The sequence below is a fragment of the Centruroides sculpturatus genome, unplaced genomic scaffold (assembly GCF_000671375.1).
Source record: "Centruroides sculpturatus isolate CEXI.00-Female unplaced genomic scaffold, Cexi_2.0 scaffold19, whole genome shotgun sequence".
NCBI lineage: Eukaryota > Metazoa > Arthropoda > Arachnida > Scorpiones > Buthidae > Centruroides > Centruroides sculpturatus.
In genome coordinates, this window is record NW_019386694.1 from 252950 (window position 1) to 274326 (window position 21377).

General features: G+C 32.6%; 2 protein-coding genes across 2 annotated transcripts in view; one reads left to right on the forward strand and one right to left on the reverse strand.

Annotated features, from left to right (window-relative positions):
* Positions 1-21377, reverse strand: part of LOC111615607 — a 72667-nt gene that overhangs the window by 18431 nt on the left and 32859 nt on the right. The gene's annotated exons all lie outside the window — the stretch shown is intronic.
* On the forward strand, positions 12353-19303 carry LOC111615608 (techylectin-5A-like). Its single transcript, XM_023357017.1, has 7 exons — positions 12353-12360; positions 12443-12594; positions 12663-12736; positions 12933-13028; positions 14146-14251; positions 14344-14508; positions 18999-19303. Exons 2-7 carry the CDS (start codon positions 12459-12461, stop codon positions 19250-19252), a joined length of 831 nt encoding a protein of 276 aa, XP_023212785.1. The 5' UTR covers positions 12353-12360; positions 12443-12458; the 3' UTR covers positions 19253-19303.

Here is a 21377-nt window from a genome sequence, read left to right on the forward strand (position 1 = left end):
ATCAAGTAAACTAATTGCAATAGGAGAAGTCAAGATGTTGTTGATTTAGTTTGTTATTTAAATCTTAAATGAGTGGAGACAACAATCTAAGAATTTGTTTATTTGTTTTTTATGATATGTTTAAAATATTTGTGTAAAAAAAATGTTTTGTATCTTCAATCATTTTAAATTTTAATGTTTAACCTGGTGTGAGTGAGGTCGGGTATGTCATACCCGAGATTTTAAATGCAGATTATTTAATGTTATTGTTGCAATGCAAATCCTGTTGTCACAGTAGCTGGAGGTAAGGGAGTGGGGGGCGAGGTGCAGTGTTGAGTTTAGTGTGTCTGCCGGTGTCAGCGGGAGATACACATGAGCAAAGGTGGCTGGGGTACGTCACACCCGACCTCATAGTCGGTGTTACATTTTTGAGTTGACAGTAAGTTTATGAGTTATAGTTATTTATAGTATTTTTAGATTTATTTCTAGATTTTTCAAACGATAGTCTTCGCATTAGACAAAAAAAACACATCTTCCAAAGGAAACTCGAAAAGTGATTACTGATCAACTGGGAGAACCTTCATTACCTGTTTTCAAAAAAATGGCTAATAAATATGTCAGGTGTAGTGAGTGTACTAAAAAAACAGATAGGAAAACAAAACATTGCTGTTCGAAGTGTGAGAAGCCAAAATGTATGAAGCATGCGATTTTTGTGTGTGGAGATTGTGCTGATTTGTAGGTGTAATATTGGTGCTGCGCAAATTCATCTCATAAGACCTTTTAGTTTTTCTATTTTTATAATTGAAAGATACTATAATTTTGTTGATTAACCAAAGAAGTTGTAATTTTGTTAACATTTTATACGAAAAAATGTTAAACTACCAAAACTTGTACTTTTTCAAAGAAAATATAGACACTGTGTTATTTCAATTAAAAAAAAAAAATGCTTTTCAATCTTAAACATAATATTTTATTTACTTATCTTGTTGAATAGATACTATTTTTATTATCCCAAGTGAAAAAATACTTTATACACAATTATAGTATAAAAGATTTGGCATCAAAGTTTCGGGTATCTCCTACCCACCTCATAGCTGGTGTAAAAATTTCTCACCTCATTCACGCTGGGTTAATTTTGTATTTTGTAATAAATCATCAGTTACTTTTAGTTACATATGAGCCATTCACAGGCCAAACTTGTTACCAGTTTTGTTAACTAGACCTCCATCTAATCTTCACTTTCAAACCAATTAATTTAGATATAATCATACTGGTCACTCACTACATAACTAGTACTGTTACCTAATCAACTCCCACCTAGACTAACCTATAACTCCTGCTACCATGCTTCTGCATGATAGCAGTTGTAGGTTAGAGTCTTGCTCTGGGCTAATCTTTTCTTACAGAATATTCTAAATTAAATTTATTTATAATTATTGAATTTAATATGAGATGACAGCTTAACCATCTACCTCTAATACAAATTGCTTAATATCTTTTTAATTATTAACCTTATTGTAGCCCAAAATTAATCTGGCTGTATCATTTGATTAGTTAGTTTTAGGATTTTATTAATATTTTTAATTTATATTTGAAGGATTGTCTGTCTGTTGCTAATCTTTGAGAGAAAATCTTTTGTAGACATAAAAGTTTTGTAAATAGCTTAACTTAGAATTTGATGAATTGTATATATTTGTGTGTTATTTTATGTTTGTGAAAACTGAAGATGGATGAAAGAAGTTTGAAGCAGTTAGTTGCTATTTGTAATTTGTAGGAGGTTTACTCTATTAAAAAGCAGATAAAAGTATAGTTTTATTAGTAGCTAGAGTGTAACTTTGATTAACATTAATTATCTGATATTACTATATTTTATATTTGAAATAGATAGCTAGATTTAACAAAATTTTAATCTTTTTGGATGAATAAAATTTTATTAAATCTGCCACCTTGAAAATAAATATAGGTTACATATAAAGTATTTACAAAGCTTTTATGTCCAGAATTTCAATTTTAAATGGTAACATTGTTACCTTATTTACAACATCATTAGGTTGTAAATAAGGCAACAATGGTTTCAATTGTGTGATAAATCTTTAAGAGAATTATTTCTGTCTATTAGCAGAAAGTATAATGTATTTGGAACTGAAATTTTACATAGTATTCACGAAACTTTTACACAGTAATTATAATATATGGAGAAAATATTTTTTCTGTGTATATGAGAAATGTTAATCTATTATTAATTTTAAGAATAATTTTTAATTTTGGTGTTTTTAATAATATAAGATTATTTATAAATTACAAGTTTTTTGTTTGCTATGTTTGTTCATTTGAAACACTATTGGTCCAACAGTATATATTAATTTTATTTCATTTTATTTTAGGGTGCTAGTGCCAAGCCTGTGATTTCATTTATTGTAGGTCTGACAGCTCCTCCAGGTAGAAGAATGGGACATGCTGGTGCAATAATATCAGGTGGTAAAGGCGGTGCCTTGGAAAAAATTCAAGCTTTAAAGTCTTCAGGAGTTATAGTAACACAATCTCCTGCCCAAATGGGTTCAACAATGTTGCAAGTAAGTTGTAAACCAAACATATCTTCTGTTGCAATTTCAAAAGGGTAGCGAGGTAAATTGCCATCAGCAACTTAACTGAGCATCCTTGAGAAAATTTATTGCCCAGTTGTTTAGTGATTTATGCAACAAACACTTTTTATTGTAAACGGGAAATATTCCCTTATAAATTTCTTTTCCCCACAAAAATGCACAGCAGCACACTGCTCTTCAGCTGTACACTCATCAAGCATAGTTGTTGTTTTGAAAATGAGCTAGTTATACAAATCAGACTCCTAGAGTCTGCTATCTCAATCATCAAGGTGGATTATGCTGCCACCTAATAACACTTTTAGAAATTATTGTAATTTTTATATTATATTTGTGCATATACAGTATTTCAAAAAACTGGTTATTTAATTTTAATTATATACAACTCACCAAATATACCATTTAAATTAAATGTGCGAAATACGACATACGACAGGGGTGCCTCTAGTGGACGTTTTTGGCATAACGTTACACGGATGGACGGACACGCGTTCAATGTGTTATATATATAGATATGCTTCAAATGCTACCACTCTTATGCGACACATTGATCAACGCGAGTGTGGTCATGTGCGGACGGCGTACGACTCTATCTCATAAACTCTTAAGTTATAAGGCTGCGGTGAATTGAGGTGAGGTGAAATTGGAATTTATGTCTGAAGAGCCGCAAACATCTACGCAAAGAGCCGCATGCGACTCGCGAGCCGCTAATTCCAACCCCTGCCCTATGCTATAAGCACTTATAGATACAAAGGCTTACTTCATAGACATAAATATTCTCAAAGTCCGAGAACTTTAGAAGGAAAGTAAAGGCGTCAAATACAGAAGAAGATAAGGTCAACGAACAAGTTGTATGTTTATCTTTGAATTGTGAGCTCTCTCTCTCTCTCGACCTTGTATAAGTTAAGAGAATCCATCTCTTTCGACGCGTATAGTATTAGTCGAATTCATTATCCCTCATTCATTTGTAATTCCATTTGTGTATAGTTTTACTTATATATATGTGTTTATTTAATTTCTTTTATCATCATTTAATATAATGTCTCGTCGATCTCTGAATCAGACCCCTCACGCGTGTTAATCCGCGTATCCAAATTCGATTAACTGGATGTAAATTAGGTACCGTAAGTCTAATACAGTACTGCAATTTTATACATTGGTTGTGAATGAAACATTTCTTATTCAACGGCCATAAAAATTATTTATATTAATGATGTCGCCAAAGTTTAACGAAGTTTTCGCAGAAAAATAACTTATCAGAAATCGCCTGCCGTTTGGTGCGCTGCTCCGCGACAAAAACTTGGGCAATGGCGATGTCGAACGGTGTACACTCGGTAAGTAATCCTACAATGTTTTGTTCATAGCATAGTTTATACGGATTATTCCCAAAAAAATTATACATATTTTGGAAATGTTGCGTCGAATTAGTCTAGAATCGATTAATTTTATGGAAGAAAACCTTTCAAACAGCCGTAGTCCGTAAACTTTACACGTGTCGGGCTGTGATTGGCAAGGACTCGTACAAAATTGATTCATAAAGAACGGAACCTATCTACCGCGTTATAGGGGGGTCGACTGTATTAACAAGGTTTTGGAGGTTTTAGTACTTATTAAATTGCTCTAAAAATGAAAAATAATTATTTCATTCGATTTCAAGATATTCTGTATATCTTAAAAATAATTAATTCTATCTCGGATTTTCTGAGATACCAAGACAAGCAAAAAACCGGGAAATCAGAAACCGTAAGGCTTAATAAGTATTGTTGTTGTTGTTGTTTTCGTTTGCAGTTTCTCAAGATCTGTGTGAGTCCAACGTATAACTTTAAAACAATAAATGAGTACTGGGACGATGTATGTGTATATTGCTTTAACTATGTGTTTTGCATTTAACTGTGTTCTCAGAATAGCGTTTAACCTACTTTGGTATTCTTTAATTAAACTAATTTATCTGTGAATGTTTTGTTAGTTTGGCCTGTTGGAATCCTAAATACTTGTATAACTCAACTTCTTCCATGGATTCAATAACATCTCCATTTCAAGTGCAAAATCTTTCTTCAGAACTCTATGTGTATCTACAAACTCCATTTCTATGTCGTTTGTGTATGAATGTGTAATTTGTAAGAGTCGATGAAGTTGTTTTTGTGTAGATGCATGAAGTTTTATGTCGTCGATGTACATTTAATGGGAATACCGCGGTTCATGTGGTAAAAATAATTTTTCTATATTAATAAATTAACTATTAAAATAATAATAATCTACCAAACATATGCAGTAATTATAATTATCTATACAACTACAATACGTGAAATTATATAAAAAGTCCTATAAGTATATATTTTATGCTGCAAATCTCTTCCCATACAAATAAATTCTTCAGTAACTTGACCTTGACAAGTTATTTGTTGCCATAATGCTAAATAGAGTAGATTCAAAATCCATAATTCTAATTTAACTATAAACATTTAAGTTTCCTCTCGCATCCGTGAATCTGTTTTATTCTATTATTTATGTTATGTAATAATTATGTATGCCTACATTTAAAATTAGTTGACTGAAGACAAGCGTTGTAAGACCCGAAACCTGAAAAACGCGAATCAACTGAGTAAAGCAAATAAATAATGGAAATACTCGCTATTTTTTTTCTTCAATAAGTCAACTTTAAAATTTAGTACAGTAGACCCCCTATAACGCTTAGATACGTTTCACGTTAATCGAATTTTACGTTGTAGGAATGATTAAATACATGAGCCAATCGCAGCCCGATAGGTGGGAAGTTTACGGACTAAGGCTGTTTGAAAAGTTTTCTTCTATAAAATTAATGAATTCTAGACTAATTCGACTCAACATTTCCAAAACACGTATAATTTTTTGGGAATAATCTGTATAAACTATGCTATAAACAAAAAATTATAGGATTACTTACCGAGTGTGTACTTGAGTTCGACTATGCCGTTGCTCAAAGCTTGTTTTCGTCGCAGAACAGCACACGAAACGGTGGCCGCGATTTCTGATAAAGAATTTTTCGCAGAAAAATAACTTGACCTTTGGAGACATCATTAATATGAATAATTTTTATGGCCGTTGAATAAGAAGTGTTTCTTTCACAAGAAATGTATAAAATTAGTGCTGTATTAGACTTACGGTACCTAATTTACATATTGTACAGACGATAATAAACTCAACTTATTGCCTAAAATTTCTGTAGCGTGGCGTGGCGCCACGCTACGGAAATTTTAGACGGCGGAAATTTTTTAAATTTTAGATTTTAAATTTTCCACGCTAGACGGCGGAAATTATATATTTAATTATAATAAAGTGACAATAAGTTAATATATAATTATATATACAGTACCTAATTTATATATAATTAATATATAATACTGTACAGACGATAGCAAACTCAATTTAGCCGCTTTTTAGCGTGGCGCAGGGTGGAGGAAAGTAGTTCGGCTGCTCATTTACTATTGGTCCAGATTTTATCAATCTTGTCGCGAAACGAGTCAGCGACGACGTTTTAGAAGCTCCTTTAAACGAATGTTGCTGCAATTTTTTCGCTACGTTATAGGAATTTTCGTTATAGGAACGCACGTTATAGGGGGGTCGACTGTACATATTTGAAATTAGAACACAATTTCTAAAATTAAAATGACTGGTGACTTTAGCTATTTTACAACTATATTAAGAATTGAACAAAGCCTAACGTAAAAGCTTAAAACTTTTATACACTGAATAAATTTTGGCCGTTTTATAAAGTTTATGCAATATCTAAACATTTATTATTTTGTAAACAAGAACAATATACTACATAATTGCAGTAGAATTCCTTATAGTATATATTTTTCAACATTTAATTGAAACATATTTAATACTCTTTCATCCCATTACAACATAAACGCAGATAGGATTAATTCTCAATATGTAATTTTAATATTAAATAAAATTCCAAGTGGTTATAGTGTGGTTATTATTTTATTGTTCGGGCTCCAAGGGGGTGTGAAACGCAATATAAGGCCACAACAACAAGAATGGCCTCTTAGCCTATCCATCTCAACCCTTCGCTCACTTTCACGTAGTGGAGCATGTTAAGTCGAGTGTCGACGAAAAAACGAGCTTAAAGGTGGCCCTGCAAGGGTAATACTCTGGTGCCACACTAAAAGAGGATCTTCCGGGGCTGGGTGCCGCCGGAGGCGGGGCGGTATTTGTAAATAGCAAACGAGCATCTGCCGCTTTAGGCCTGTAGTGAGTCTCTAGGAGCTCAGGTGCTAGGCCACTGCCAAATCCCTGCTAAGCTTGGTTCCTCAGTCCAGGTTAGAAAAATGGGAAGGTTGGTGTCTGGTTGGCGGCCGACTGTAAAAACCCCAGCGAAATCTTTTTGTATAGAATGTCTGATGCCACTTTGAGATGTGATAATACTAGGGCGTACTCCATAGGCGACTCGCAGTCGCAGCACCCGGCGGCTGTAGAAAATGGACGAGGGTTGTTGTCCCATATGGGACGGAGACAACGTAAGAAGCGAGTCCCACTGAAAGTGGGAAGTTGGAATATAGGGGCTATGACAGGGAGAGAAGCTGAACTAGCAGATACCCTGAGAAGAAGAAGAGTCAATAGAGCGTGCTTGCAGAAGACAAAGTGAAAAGGGGCCAAAGCTAAAGAGATTGGCGAAGGGTATAAACTTTTCTACTGTGGTAAAGATTGAAAGAGGAATAGAGTGGGGATAGTTGCAGACAACGACTTAAAGAAGAATTTAGTCATAGTCAATAGAGTAAATGATAGATTGATATTGGTGAAACTAAGTATTGGAGAACTGATAGTTAATTAATGTAATTAGTGCATATGCGCCACAAGTGGGTGTAGATGCTGGAGTTAAAGAACAATTTTGGGAAGATTTGGCTGTGATAATGACAGAGATACCGACAGATGAGGAGATATTTATTGAAGAGGACTTTAACGGGCATGTGAGAAAAAATAATGCTGGTTATGAGAGAGTACTTGGAGGCAAAGGATTTGGTGGTAGAAATTTTGAAAGAGAGTGTGTTTTGCAAATGGCCACCGCCTATGATTTAGTAGTGGTTAACACTTATTTTGATAAATGTGAAGAACATTTAATAACTTATAAGAGCAGGGATCATAAATCAAAAATAGACTACCTATTAACAAGACGGACTACTCTAAAGCGGATTAAGGACTGTAAAGTAATACCAGGAGAATACTTGACTAGTCAGCATAGATTGTTAGTAATGGAATTAAGAATTGATCTTAATAGGATTAAGTAAAAAGATAAACTGATACCTAAAATTAAATGGTGATTGTTAAAAGGGGAAAAGAAAATAGAGTTTAAAAAAAAGTAATAAGCGTTATTAATGGTAATGTGAAGTGCAATGACTCGGCAGATGAATGGTGGACACAGGTGGCCAGGGAAATACAAAGGCTTGCAAAGAAACTTCTCGGAGAAACAAAGTCAGGTAGGAAAATAGAGAAGGAGGAGTGGTGGTGGAATGAAGAAGTAAAAAAAAGCTATAAGAGAGAAGAAAGATGCTTTTAAAAGTTGGCAGAATGAGAAAGGAGATAATAAGGTAAGGGAAGAGAAAAGAGATGGCTATGTGCTAATTAAAAGAAGGCGAAGACAGCGGTTGCTATAGCTAAGGCTTAAGCCCAGGACGGAATGTATAGATCACTCACGGGAAAAGAGGGTAGAAAAGCCATATATAGACTTGCGAAAATGAGAGACAGAGGGAGTAAAGATATGACCTATATCAAGTGTATAAAGGACACAAATGGCAAAGTGCTAACTAAAAATGAAGAAATTAAGGTCCGGTGGAAAACATACTTTAAAGACCTTATGAACGTGAAGAATGACAGACAAACTAACACTGAAAATGTAGAGCCAAATATTGGCCTAGTAGGCATAATAGAGAAATGGGAAGTAAAGCTGGCATTGAATAAAATGAAAAATAGGAAATCAGTGAGCCCGGATCAGATACTAATAGAGGTATGGAAAGTCCTACGAGAGGAGGGAAGAGACTGGTTAAAAGAGCTGTTTAACAAAGTACTGTTAGAGGGAACTATAACTATAAATAACTATAAATAACTTATATTTAAATGACGTAGGTCAGTTTTAATGTTGAATGTCTAGTATATACGAGTAATGCAATTATAGTCGTTCCGACTAGAGTTGGCATTTGGGTTAGTTTATTTTTAAGTCTTTAAGGAGTAGTAGAATTGTTTCTGAAAGCACATATATTTCCTTGGGTATTTGTCTTGAATAGCTGTGGTTAATTTAGTTATTGTGGTTAATTACATCAAAATTACTATCTTCTATTAAATATTTACATTTATTGAAAATTCTTAAGTACAAATTAATTAAACAAAGGGCCGTATCGTATCAATTTTCCCTATAGCACACTCAAGATAGATATAAATTTTACGGAACATGAGGCTTATTGAAGTTTAATGGGGCCTCATTATTTCTTTATTTACAAAAGAACCTTTAAATTGGAGTGAAATGATACAAGCAATACTATAAATTATCATCATTGTTATTATATTATTAATTTTAACTATTTTTTACTATACGATTCCTGCTCATTGTTAATTAATAAGAAAGTATTAAAAATTTATGATAACAGTTTAATTATAGTGGGACCTTTACACTTGGGGGCCGAGGTCTTTAGCTCTGTAAGTGCTTCTGCAGGAGACAAAGCAATAGGAAGTGACCTTGATTCCTACTTCAAAGTGCATTTCTCCTGCATGCTTTCACTGACGTGAAGCCTTTGTTTAAACTAGTCCAATCAGAAAGCCTACTAATAGATCGTAGATCGTTGGAATTAGAGGGCTTTAGTAACAGATCTGAATCGCGAAATTCGGATCTATGTCAGAATGTTGACACCAGTTAATCAGTTTTATAACACGCGGATTAACACGCGTGTGGAGATAATATGGATGTGATTCAGATAATTGAATAAAAGACATTTCTTTAACAAATAATAAAAAGAATTTAATAAACTAGGATAAACAAAAGTATACAAACTGGATATAATTAAACAATTCAAACGAGCAATTTAGAGAGAATATGCATACAGTTAAAATATACGCGTTGAGAGAGAAAGCTCACAAATTCATTGATAATTGAACTACCTCAAGGTTTACTTTGCGTTTATGTTCATCTGTATTCTAAGATCAATACTTCGTTTCATGGATTTGGCACAATATTAAAAGTTCTTCTTTTTTCCTAAATTAACTCATTTTTATACTTGTCTGGATACGACTATGGGCGTTGGCCTTATGGAGCGAATATAGATTACGTCTGGCTTAGATGAGGTCCTACGGCATACTCCTAACTAAGGGCGTTGGCCTTAGGGAGACAATATGGGAACTTCTTTCCACTATGAGATTCCCCGACGTACTCCTCGAATCGTGTAGATCTTTGACTATATCTCATGATTTGTGACCAATCAGCTTATTTGTCTTTTCTCACGTGAACGGATGAAAAGGGGAATTATAGAGGGGTCGACAATTCCCAGTGTGGTGAGATTTGTGATATATAAGTGGAAAACAAAAAGATGTGTGTACTTCCGTTAAAGGAAGTGGCCCTTTTATCAGTTTTCCCACGTTAGAAAAACGATCTTTTCACACCAAAATGAAATAATATTTTACTTTATAATTTTAGCGTTATATTTAAATTGTTAATTAGTCCCAGGGGTAATTCGGATCTCATATGTTTAAAACTTATTAATTATTTATGTATACACATTTAATGTATAAATTTCTCTCAGATTATGTAGTAATATGTTTTAATTTTTTATTTTAAATACCATTAGAATATCAATAGTTTAATTCTGACTTTACATTATACAGTATTACATCACGATTTTTTAAACAGTAATACTTTGTTATAATTTTTAAGGGATTAATGCGTGAGAATTCGTATTGTTAATATTATACTTTAATTACCTTCTTATTGGTATTCACATGTAATTAGCCTTTTCTGGTGTTGACTGGTATGGCTCTAATGAGACTGTAATTACTCCTTCAATGTTTGTCAGTTGCATTGACAGATCTAGTAGGAAATAATAGGGCTTAACTCTCTACCCATTTCCGATATCGAATAAAACTTATTTAATTCAAAAAAAGCTTTATCACTGTATGAGTATTGAAATGCGTCGATGGTATAATATTTAATCAAATAAAATGGACGTCCATTGAAGTTCAGTCACTCCTTTGTCCCCAGTCTGACTTCGTCCGATTTGGCATAATTACTTTCATCCTTCCTTCCAATGTGGACTTTATTTATGAACAGTCCTAATGAATTAGTCAATTAGAAATATATTCTGTAAATTATCCTATTACTATTAAAAATATGTGATTGGAAAAAATAGCTATTTTTTGATAAGAGAATAAACTTTTATTACAATAAGCTATATCACAAATTTATGCAGTTTTAAAAAAACACGTCTAAAGTGATAATTGTTGCTTTTAAAATATCATCACCAGTGACATTTTAAAAGCGTTGATGGAATAAGGAATCTCACGGCAGTCATAACTGTCTTCTCCTGAAGAGGCAGGATACCTACTTAGCATCAACAAACAACTTAATTAAAATTGGGAATTTCTACTTCTAATATTCTATTTTAATTAAATTATAAAAAGGCAAGGCGTGTCGAAAAATACAAAAATCTTGGGTGGTCGTTTTTTGATCGATCGTCATACTTTCCCTATGTTATATATAACAGCCGGAAAATAAAAGAAGGCACAAACAATCAAAAAGAGGCATCTATATTTTTAAGAAGCTTCAAACCCTGTGACTGAATTAGCGTTGCCACAAGATAGCATTTGCTGAATTCGGGGTTAACTTGAAAACAGAAAATTTGGTTTAGTCAACATACGACAAACAAATGACTGTTTAAAAAATACTTGCATGAGACAATGGACAAAGATCGCTTTTTAATTCGTTTATATTTGTAGAAGAAACGAGAATTCACAAATTTTCTGTTCTTTGTTGATTATGGAACTTGAGGCAGTTTAGAAACTAGGACAAGGGCGACCAAGGAGCCACATGCCCTAATGTATTGGCGCTTTTGCTTTCCATATTTTGTAGTCAACAAATGCAATTTTTTTAAAAATAATTTTTCAGGAAATATAATATTTTCCAATTAAAGTAAAGAATAATTTATTTGCCAAAAATGTTTTTTTTTTTCGCTTAATTATAGATACCGTGGTTTTATACATTCTGCTCTTTTTCACGAAATTTAAATTGCATTTAATTTAGTTCAACTAAGTTTTTAAGTATCGTTTTGCATATATATGTTCTAGTTACTCGTAAATGTTTTAGTGTGGATTAATACTGAAATTCACGCATTGATATGCGTCAATAATTCACTTGATTGTGGCTATCTTGGATCAGTTAGGTTACTATCTGTGACGTCAAAGCACTCAATTATTAAGTATTTAACAATCGCTTCACTATGTAAAAATAAATTATTGAACTGAATATACTAAGAATAAAAAAAATTTATATTTATCTGATAAAAACGTAAAAAGTAAACAAGTTTTGCTTATCAAAACCCGTTGAAATACTAAAATACACACTATTACTACTGCGGTGTTTCCACACGGCACTAACAGCCTTCAAATACTAAGCGTAATCGCTTCATATTGTATATGTTAGATCTACTAAACACGATCACTCCTAGTTTTGTACAGTTGTAGGAGCTATAGTTGCACCACTACGATATTATCTTGTTACACACGATCTATTAAATAAATCATTACTTCTCGTAGGAAGGTAACGTCATATAAAATCTAATTTTAAATTCAACGAATGAACTAAACTGACTCGAAATTTCTAAAAAGTCTAATTGTTTAAGGCAAAAAAAAAATAACATGACTGCTGCAATTTTGTTGTGGGGAATTCTTTTCCTTTCCACCCAACTTCGGATATCTTGGACAGAAAGTACTACATGTGTGAGTAACGACGTGTTCACAAAACTCAAAGAAGTAGACAAACTCATCCATAAGAGTAAGTTTTCTAAGCTGTTTTCTAATTTAGTCCATTAATTTTATAAATTAATTTCTTACATTTATCAGTCATAGGATTTCCTCCGGAAATAAGGCAAATACCGTCGGATTGTACCGATATTAAAAAACAGGGGATTGAAAATGTTAGCGCCTCAAGCGCCACCGTATTTTTGTCATAAAAAAAAAGAAAAAAAAAATTTGAACGAGAGTAGTTTCTGTAACGGTCATTTGTAGCAGCCATTTTGTACCAGTGTTTCATTCCGCATTAAACGTTATTTTTTGCAAAACCGCAGTACTTTCATATTTTTACAGTCCATTAAAGATCGACAAACAGAAAAGTCTGGCATTTACGAAATACGAGTTATGAAAAATGAAACAACTCCTTTTTGTTTCAAAGTGTATTGCGATATGAAAACAGACGGCGGTGGATGGACGGTGAGTACAAATAAATTCGTGTGTTATTATCACTTTGCCTAATAGCGATATACGATTAATTTCGCAATTATAGTATACGTCCGATAATCCGGGATAACTATGTGCAGAACATGCACAGGAAATCAAGAACTTATTTCTTAGAAGGAAATAGTTTGGACACTGTCCATCAGAAGCTTTATTTCACAATTTTTACAACTTTTACAATTTTTACAATTTCACAAGCTCACCCCTACATTTTGAAATTTTTGGACCTATGACACCTTAAAATTTCGAGTATTGCACAAATATTCTACAATTTTTCTGTATGTATGAAATGTTAGTGTGTAGGGGAAGGGTTTGTTCATCCTCTTTGAAGCTTAATGAGTTTTAACTTTTTGTCGAATATTTATAAAATCTTAAGTGGATATTTGTGTATTAAGAGGATTGACGTTATTAAATGTTTGTGGTTAAAGTTCGACAGGATAACGAGATAAAGAAGACTCGTGTATCATATATCGAGTAGGATCAGACTTAATGATATTTTTACTCGTTATTAGCATTTAAAATTATTATATAACCCATTGCTATTTTTAAAGTTTAGCTATTTGCCGATTTATAACAATTGAAACTATAAAAAAATTTTGAATAAAATATCATAACAAATGGCGCCACGCACACACACAGTTTTAAATGTCGCTGAGAAAGTTAAGCGACTTTTTTGCTAGATTTTTTCATATAAAAGCCATCGTTTGTTTACACAATATTTTTTCAACAAATATTTTTTTGTGTTTGGCTAATTATGTGTAAAAAAGATGCTTTATGATTATTTGCGCATGAATAATCGGCATTGCACTGTATTTTCCGAAAAAATTATTTTTTTATGTTCAAATGAAGTAATCGAACCTAGTCCAGAGTCGAACCCGCGTGTATGGTGAAGGTCTGTCCTGTTTTATCGTTGTAAACACATCTGTAAAATTTGATTACGTTAATTATATTCAACTCGAATACGATATTTAAAAAAAATCTGAGGGCAGCAAAACTGCAATACTTTATAGAAATGTTTAAAATCTGTTAACAAATATCGTTAATTACTTAACTAATTTGATGTTATTACGTTTAAACTAATTATATTTTAAAGGTGTTCCAAAGAAGAGGAGATTTTAAACAACCTGTTTCCTATTTCTATAAAGATTGGAATAGTTATGCGGAAGGATTCGGAAAAATGGAAGAAGACTTTTGGTTAGGTAATCAATTCTAATTACACATGTTTATTCATGATTTATTCAAATTTTAGCTGGTGAAACAAGTTTACTGAATACACGAATGCATATTTCAGGCAATGAAAAATTATATTATTTAACAAATCAAGGAAACTATTATCTCAGGATTGATATGAAAGACAAAGAAAATGCGACATCATATGCCCAATATGGAGAATTCAGAATTGGGAACGAAGAAAATTTGTATAAATTACATGTAAGGAATTACAGTGGTGAAGCTGGTAAGTTAAAGTTTACTTACCACTTTATTGAAATAATTAATAATTTAAAAATTACTCAAAGTATATTTTGCTATTATAATAAATTAAATTTGATATATCATTATGTAATTAATACATACACTCTTCAAAAGTGAAAGAGCAACACTACGGAAGAATGCACAAAGCCCAACCAGCTGGAATATACTACATAGAGTCGCTGTGACCTTGTTACAGCGCACTTTTTGGCAACGACGGATAATATCACTCTTACACAATGATAACGTAGCCAACTTTTTTGCAATGAAAAGGACACTAATAAATTGAAGGAAAAAATACCGTAAAGAAAAAACATTTTACACTATACAACAATTGTACACTATAATAATCTCTGCTGCATGCATAGGTGCCATGTCGTGTTTAGATAAGAAGAAAACAAAGCCATTTGTGCGCACGTTTTCTCTCTCGTATGCGTCTCATAATTGCATCTTCTCGCACTGTACAGAGCCTTGATGAATCGTCATGTTATATACAAATACTCATATCACATTACACGCAACGGATCGGCTCGTCATTGATCTAATACGGAGATTTACAAATTAGTTATCAAATATAAAAAAAAAAGAACATGTAGGAGGACACTGTTCAGGGAGGACAGATCTTATAAAAGGAAGACCCTCCTCGCTAAAGAAAAACGATTGATCACCTTAAGAATGAGTTACATTACACAACACAAATGGCACATCCCCTTGACTAAAAATAAAACTGGGGACGTGTATTTAATGATTTCAAATATGGCGTTATTTCAGGCATCCGGTAGGAGTGAGAGAGATATGCAAATGATTAAGTGAACAAACAAAGATATGCAACAGACACCTGTTTATTCAGTAACGTCATGATTTTTACGAAAAAAACAAAAACTTAATTTTTAATGTACTCTGAGTTTTATAAAAAATTGTAAATGCTAATAACGAGTAAAATCTTCATTAAGTCAGTCACTACTCGACAAATGACACTCACTCCATTTGTCACCTCATCCCATACTGCAAAAATGTAAAAAACTTGTGGGGTAATTTTTTGACAGATCACCATACTTTTCCGCTATTATATATTACAGTTGGGAAAGTAAATATAACTTTTTCGAAAAGACAGAAAGAGTGGAATTTCATTGATTGTGTACGACAGCACGACACATGGGTGATATGCCAAAGGAAATCTCTCTCCCAGAAGGATATTATATAGCAAACTGATTTCTATTAAGGTATTACTAACATGAAGAGAACGTAGAATACACCACATGACCAGCCGTTAGCGAAACGCAATAACACGACTATAATAACCTCAATAAACTAATCTTATAATAGATATATCGTTCAACAAAAGCTATCTATATATTTAATAAGAAACAGGTTAAGTTCATTCAGTAAATTGCGGTTTATTTGCAAAGTACAATTGAAAGGAATTTTGTTACTATGCTTCTGTTTATAAATGCTTAAAATAAGTTTTTTTTCCCCAAAATCATAAAATAAGTTTATGATTTTGGGATCATGATTACAGTTAAAAAGGTAACAGTGGTAATTTAAAATGTAATTTTCATTTGTAGAACTTTAAAAAAAAAACAAATGATCATGTTTATGTCAATCTCGAGAATATTCTTAATTTTTTCTTTCATATTTGTGTAATTTTTACCAAAATTATTCTGGGTATTGTCGTATATCACTGCAATATGTGTCATTGTTTTTACTTGTCTAAAATTCAAACAATTTTGATCTAATTATAAAAACTTTTTCATAAGTAAATTTAGATCATTTTAATACACTTTCTTATTGCTGATGTCAGGAAGTTGTACTCAATAAAGTTTATAATGAATTGCTTTTAGACCATGGTATAATTATATTAAATAAGAATCTACTCATGTGGGATAGACAATAATACGGACTTATTACATCAATAAAAAGAAACACAAAACTGAGGCATTAATATAGTACATTTAATACAAAACATGCTGTGTATAGTTAAATCGATTACATGAGTATAAGTAATTATCATATTGCAGCAAACAGCAGAAATTGTTTAAAAAAAAACTGATTTTAACCAGCAGAAAAATATAGATTCGACTTGTAAATTAATGCGAAAAAAATTATATACTGTAAAATAGTTTAATTTAGTAATTTATTTGTTCACTTCCTTTACTGATAACATCGAAAATGCAATTTGGTATGCTATCAACAGTTTTTTTTAATGATCGGTACCTCAAGGGAGTTTCAAGCAGTGACAATTGCTTGTTTTAAGTGTTCAACGTCGGAATACTGATGAGTTTAGTAATAAATTCGGTCAATCAAGAATTCCCAAACGTTTTCTATGCGGATGCAACCATGAGAACGAACTGGCGCAACTATATAAGTATCTCGTGATACATGTATAGATGCGTTGTTATGTTGAAAAATAAGAGGAATACTTCTGAATCTATGTTTGTATGGCAGCAATTTCTTCTCCAGAACTTGTTGATAGTCTGCACTGTTTATGCGACAGGTAACGAATGCCAAAACAAATTTTGTCAATACAGAAAAAGCACCTCAAACTACAACACGCTCACCACCGAAATTCCTTTGGTAAAAATACTTGGGCTGTTTTAGTAAATCACGCCAGTAGAACGCTAAACCATCTGGCCCATCCAAATTAATTTGTCTTCCTTCGAAAAGATTATCTATACGACGAAAAAGTTGTTTTTTCTTGTTCTAGCATAATAGTAATAAATAAAACAAAAAGCTTACCTTATTCATATTTTTCATTGAAAAATTGAGTCGGGCGGGTTTGTGCTCAGGCTTAAGAGCAGGTGCACTTTTTATTCGAGACCAAATAATTTTGTTGTTGCCGTGTAAAATCCCTCATAATGGTTTCGTGATGTACTTGAATACCCAAATCGTCGCAAATTTTACGCGTGGATGCCGTGGAATTAGAAGCTGCATTAATTAATATTCATTTTGCGGTCTTGCAGCGTAAGCTTTGAAGGACATTCACTTCTAAGCTTTGGTTCATAATTTGCAAGATTTTAAAAAAATAATGCTGAACGACCTTTTGGAACGTTTGATGCTGTTTGCTACTGCCTGGTGACTTAAACCAGTTCTTCTCAAAGTTACAATTTGTCCTTCCTTAATGTTTGTTAGATGGGTACCACGATGCATGATAAAAAAAATACTTTTACACTTCAAAGTTGGGAGAAGAATGGCGGTTCTATACTTATATGGCAGTATATAAAATGACTTCATCGCTATTTCACAGTCAAAAACGAATTAGCTTTTTAAAATTATTTTTTTATAAGTAACGTGCTAAATTGTACATAAAAAGTTCATTTCTATCTATTACGTTCTAATCATAAAAGACCAATTTTTTGAGTGGTTCCATACTTTTGTGGAGCACCTTAATAATTTTTTTTATATTTTATACCAACTTAAGATGAACTACTTCCAACAGTCCGAAATACATTTTGGTTATTTATGTTAATTGCTTATACTCATGTAATCGATTTTTACTGTACAGTACGTCACTAGCCCTAACCATTTAGTCCAACAAGTACTTTATCCACACGTTTTGAAATATTACATTAATAAATTTTGTCATTTAATTTAACTTTAGCATATTCAAACACGAATTTTTGAATGTCATATATATTACGTGAATGTCAATTAACACGGTTTTTTATTAATTAATTTGATTTTGATTCGACTGCTGCGCGTACCGAAAAACTGAAGTTGTAACTTTTCCGCTTGCACGATAGAATGTATTTTAAATAGCAAATCCATCGATGAGTTAGGTCGTGATGTCCAATGACGCGAAACGATATAGGACGTACAGGAACATAGAAAGTATAATTTAATGTAGAACGGCAGATATCGAGATCAACGTTCATCTCGTGTTAATTAAGCCAATGGAAAAATTTTGCATTGTAAAAACGTAAACAAATCAGTGACAATCGAATTACAGCAAAACCTTTGCCAAAATATTAGGCGCACCTTTTCCATTTGAAACACTGAAGGAAACTTTTAAGAAAAATGAGTTACAGAAGAAAAGAAGTAAGTTGCGTGGATTACTTGGTACAGGTAAGATTATTTGCTGCTGTTAAACATTTGAAATGGTAAGTATAAAGCTTCATTACCAATTCCCTAAACCTTATTATGTAAGAAAGAAGTTTTACAAGTGAGGTGAGAATCGACTCCTTACGTAGTATGATGAGTCACTTTAATTTAGTGCACACGTGATCTAACATGACTCCACAAACCGTCGCTGCGTTTCAGTCAGGGACGAAGTTCTCTGACCATAAAATCACCATATCCGTCAACGTCATGATCGTACTGTATTAGTACATTATATTATTCTTTTGCAAATTTCTTAAATTATAAATGCTAATTATGATTACGCCATTAAATATTTTATAAAAGTCATATTTTTTAAAAATATTATTACAATGAAAATTAAGCTAATAATTAAAACTCTCATTTTCTTATATATTACAGAAGATAGTCTTCTTCGGAATCACACCAACATGTTTTTCACTACATTTGACAGAGATAACGATAAAGCAAATACTACTAATTGCGCCCAATATTGCGAAGGTGCATGGTGGTATAACGATTGCCACTTTTCGAATTTAAACGGCTTATATTTGAATGGCAAGAACGAACTCAGAGGAAAAGGCATAGTATGGGGCACTTGGAAAGGTGCAGACTATTCATTACCCTTTGTTGAAATGAAGATTCGTCGTATATAAAATCAAATATGTGTGTATAAAGATTTCAAATATGAACATAAGAAATATATGTTACCGATATAAAGTCTTTTATTGAAATAAACAACTCAGTAATGTGTATATATATTATATTTGCTTTCTTCTCCTCTTATCCTAGAAAGCAATAGAAGCACTTTTTAACCTTTTGTGACAATGCGCGAAGCGCCCACCTATGCTTCGGCACCACAGGACCGAAGGGTCGACATCGGGTCGGTGAAGACCGCAATGACACTACTGTGTCTTTACGGACAGACACAAAAACTTAATTGGCCGTAAATTTCGTCTTTTTCGCGCGAGCGGTCGCATTTGTAGGCGCTTAGATCAAATACGAGAGATGGCACGGATGGAGGAAGTGCACCAACCACAAATTAAACAATAACAATTTTCGTTTATTAAGCTAATTATACAAAATATTAATATTTCATAGCAAAGGTTGCATTTACGATTTAACCGATTTAATACATTCGCGTTCTACGTTCAGAGAGAGAGGTTACAGTCTTTCGCAAGACGTAAATACGTTTAATTAATTTTAACAGTTATTGATCCTACGACATTACGACGTATCGATATATCGATGGGAACTTCGTCGATTGTTTCTTGAGAAAGATCCTTTCGGCTTATTCCTTTTGGGCGACAGCTGTTGCTGACGAGTGCGTCGACTTGTCAACTCCTCCTTTTTATTCGGGGCTCCTGGGTTTTTCCCATGACTTCGTTAAGAGGTTTAGCACATCGGGAAACAATAGTCACATTTTCTCTCGTTGATTCCGGGTGACACATTCGACGTATCATTTTCACCAAATAAATAAGTTCGAAGGAAAATAGTTTCTCATTGTAGATTTTAGCAAACCAACTTAAACGATTAAATTAATAAAAACAATATGAACAAAAATTTTTCACCAAATTTGGCTCCTACACTTTCATATCCAAGATTCAATCAGGCCTCGCTGTTAGCACAGTCTGTAAGGGACTGAGCTTGTTATAACCGGTACACAACCAAAAAAGTTCTTGTGATTCGATACCGGATACTCTAGAGCAGCGGTTCTTACCTTTTTAGTGGTCAGCACCCCTTCAATCTGAAATTAAGCTCTAATCGTTTTGGAGATGCTTGGAAATGTCTCCTTAAAGAGAACTGAAAATGTATCCAAAAAATTAAAGAAGACAAAAATTGTAATGCGCGACTTAAAAAATCGATTTCAAATCACTATGAAAAAGCATGCGGAATTACGCGAACGATACGAAAATGTTAACGAAACATTTTATTTGGTAATTCCTCGATATAAATGCATTTTTTGTATTTCACTTGCTCTCTGACGTATGCCTCTACATTTGTTCACGTAGATCCACAAGTTGGAGCAATGTTACAAACATTTGCTGTATTTTTTGATTTTGGAATCATTTGTGTTTGCTGGTTACTAACTTATTGTGTCATGTCGGTGAGTTAAAAACTTCTTTTCATAAAATTATTATTAAGATTATTGAATAATTTAATTTTACTCGAAGTTTTAATTCTTTATAAAATTATATAAATTTAATAACAATATCAATGGAAAAGTGTTTGTAAATATATCCTTTCTAAAATAAGTATTGTATATTACTTATGTTTTAATTTAAAAAATGACAAACAAAAGACATCCAAAAATAAAGTATTTTCTATATTATATTGTAATTTAATTTAATAAAATATGCTTTATATTATGTCGAATCTAAATCTATACTAATATTATAAAGACGTAATGTTTGTAAGTATGTATGTATGTATGTATGTATGTAAGTTTGTTTGCAGCAGGTAATCTCCGAAAGTACTCATCCGATTTCAAAAATTTTTTCACTAATATTTAGAATGGAACCTTAGGGTGGACATAGGCTGTATATTATTCCGTTAAACATTCATATAAATTAAAATATATAATCTAGGTTAAGGCTTTTATGTCCAACAGATGGCGCTACGAGTACGACGCCCTAAGTTTGCTTTTCTGTGAGGCATTATGCTTTTCTGTGAAAATCAACTAAAGCAGATCATCTTCTATCTATTTATATAAATAAAAATGTAATGTTCGTTTGTTCCTACCGATTCCTTTGAAATTTTGACACAACGCTGCATTCGAAT

What these genes read in the sequence shown, in the direction of transcription:
- LOC111615608 (XM_023357017.1), top strand. Translation starts at nt 12,459, where the DNA reads ATGACTGCTGCAATTTTGTTGTGGGGAATTCTTTTCCTTTCCACCCAA. An exon ending in AGACAAACTCATCCATAAGA is followed by an intron (nt 12,595 to 12,662) that starts GTAAGTTTTCTA and finishes TACATTTATCAG; the next exon opens with TCATAGGATTTCCTCCGGAA. An exon ending in AAAAACAGGGGATTGAAAAT is followed by an intron (nt 12,737 to 12,932) that starts GTTAGCGCCTCA and finishes CAAACAGAAAAG; the next exon opens with TCTGGCATTTACGAAATACG.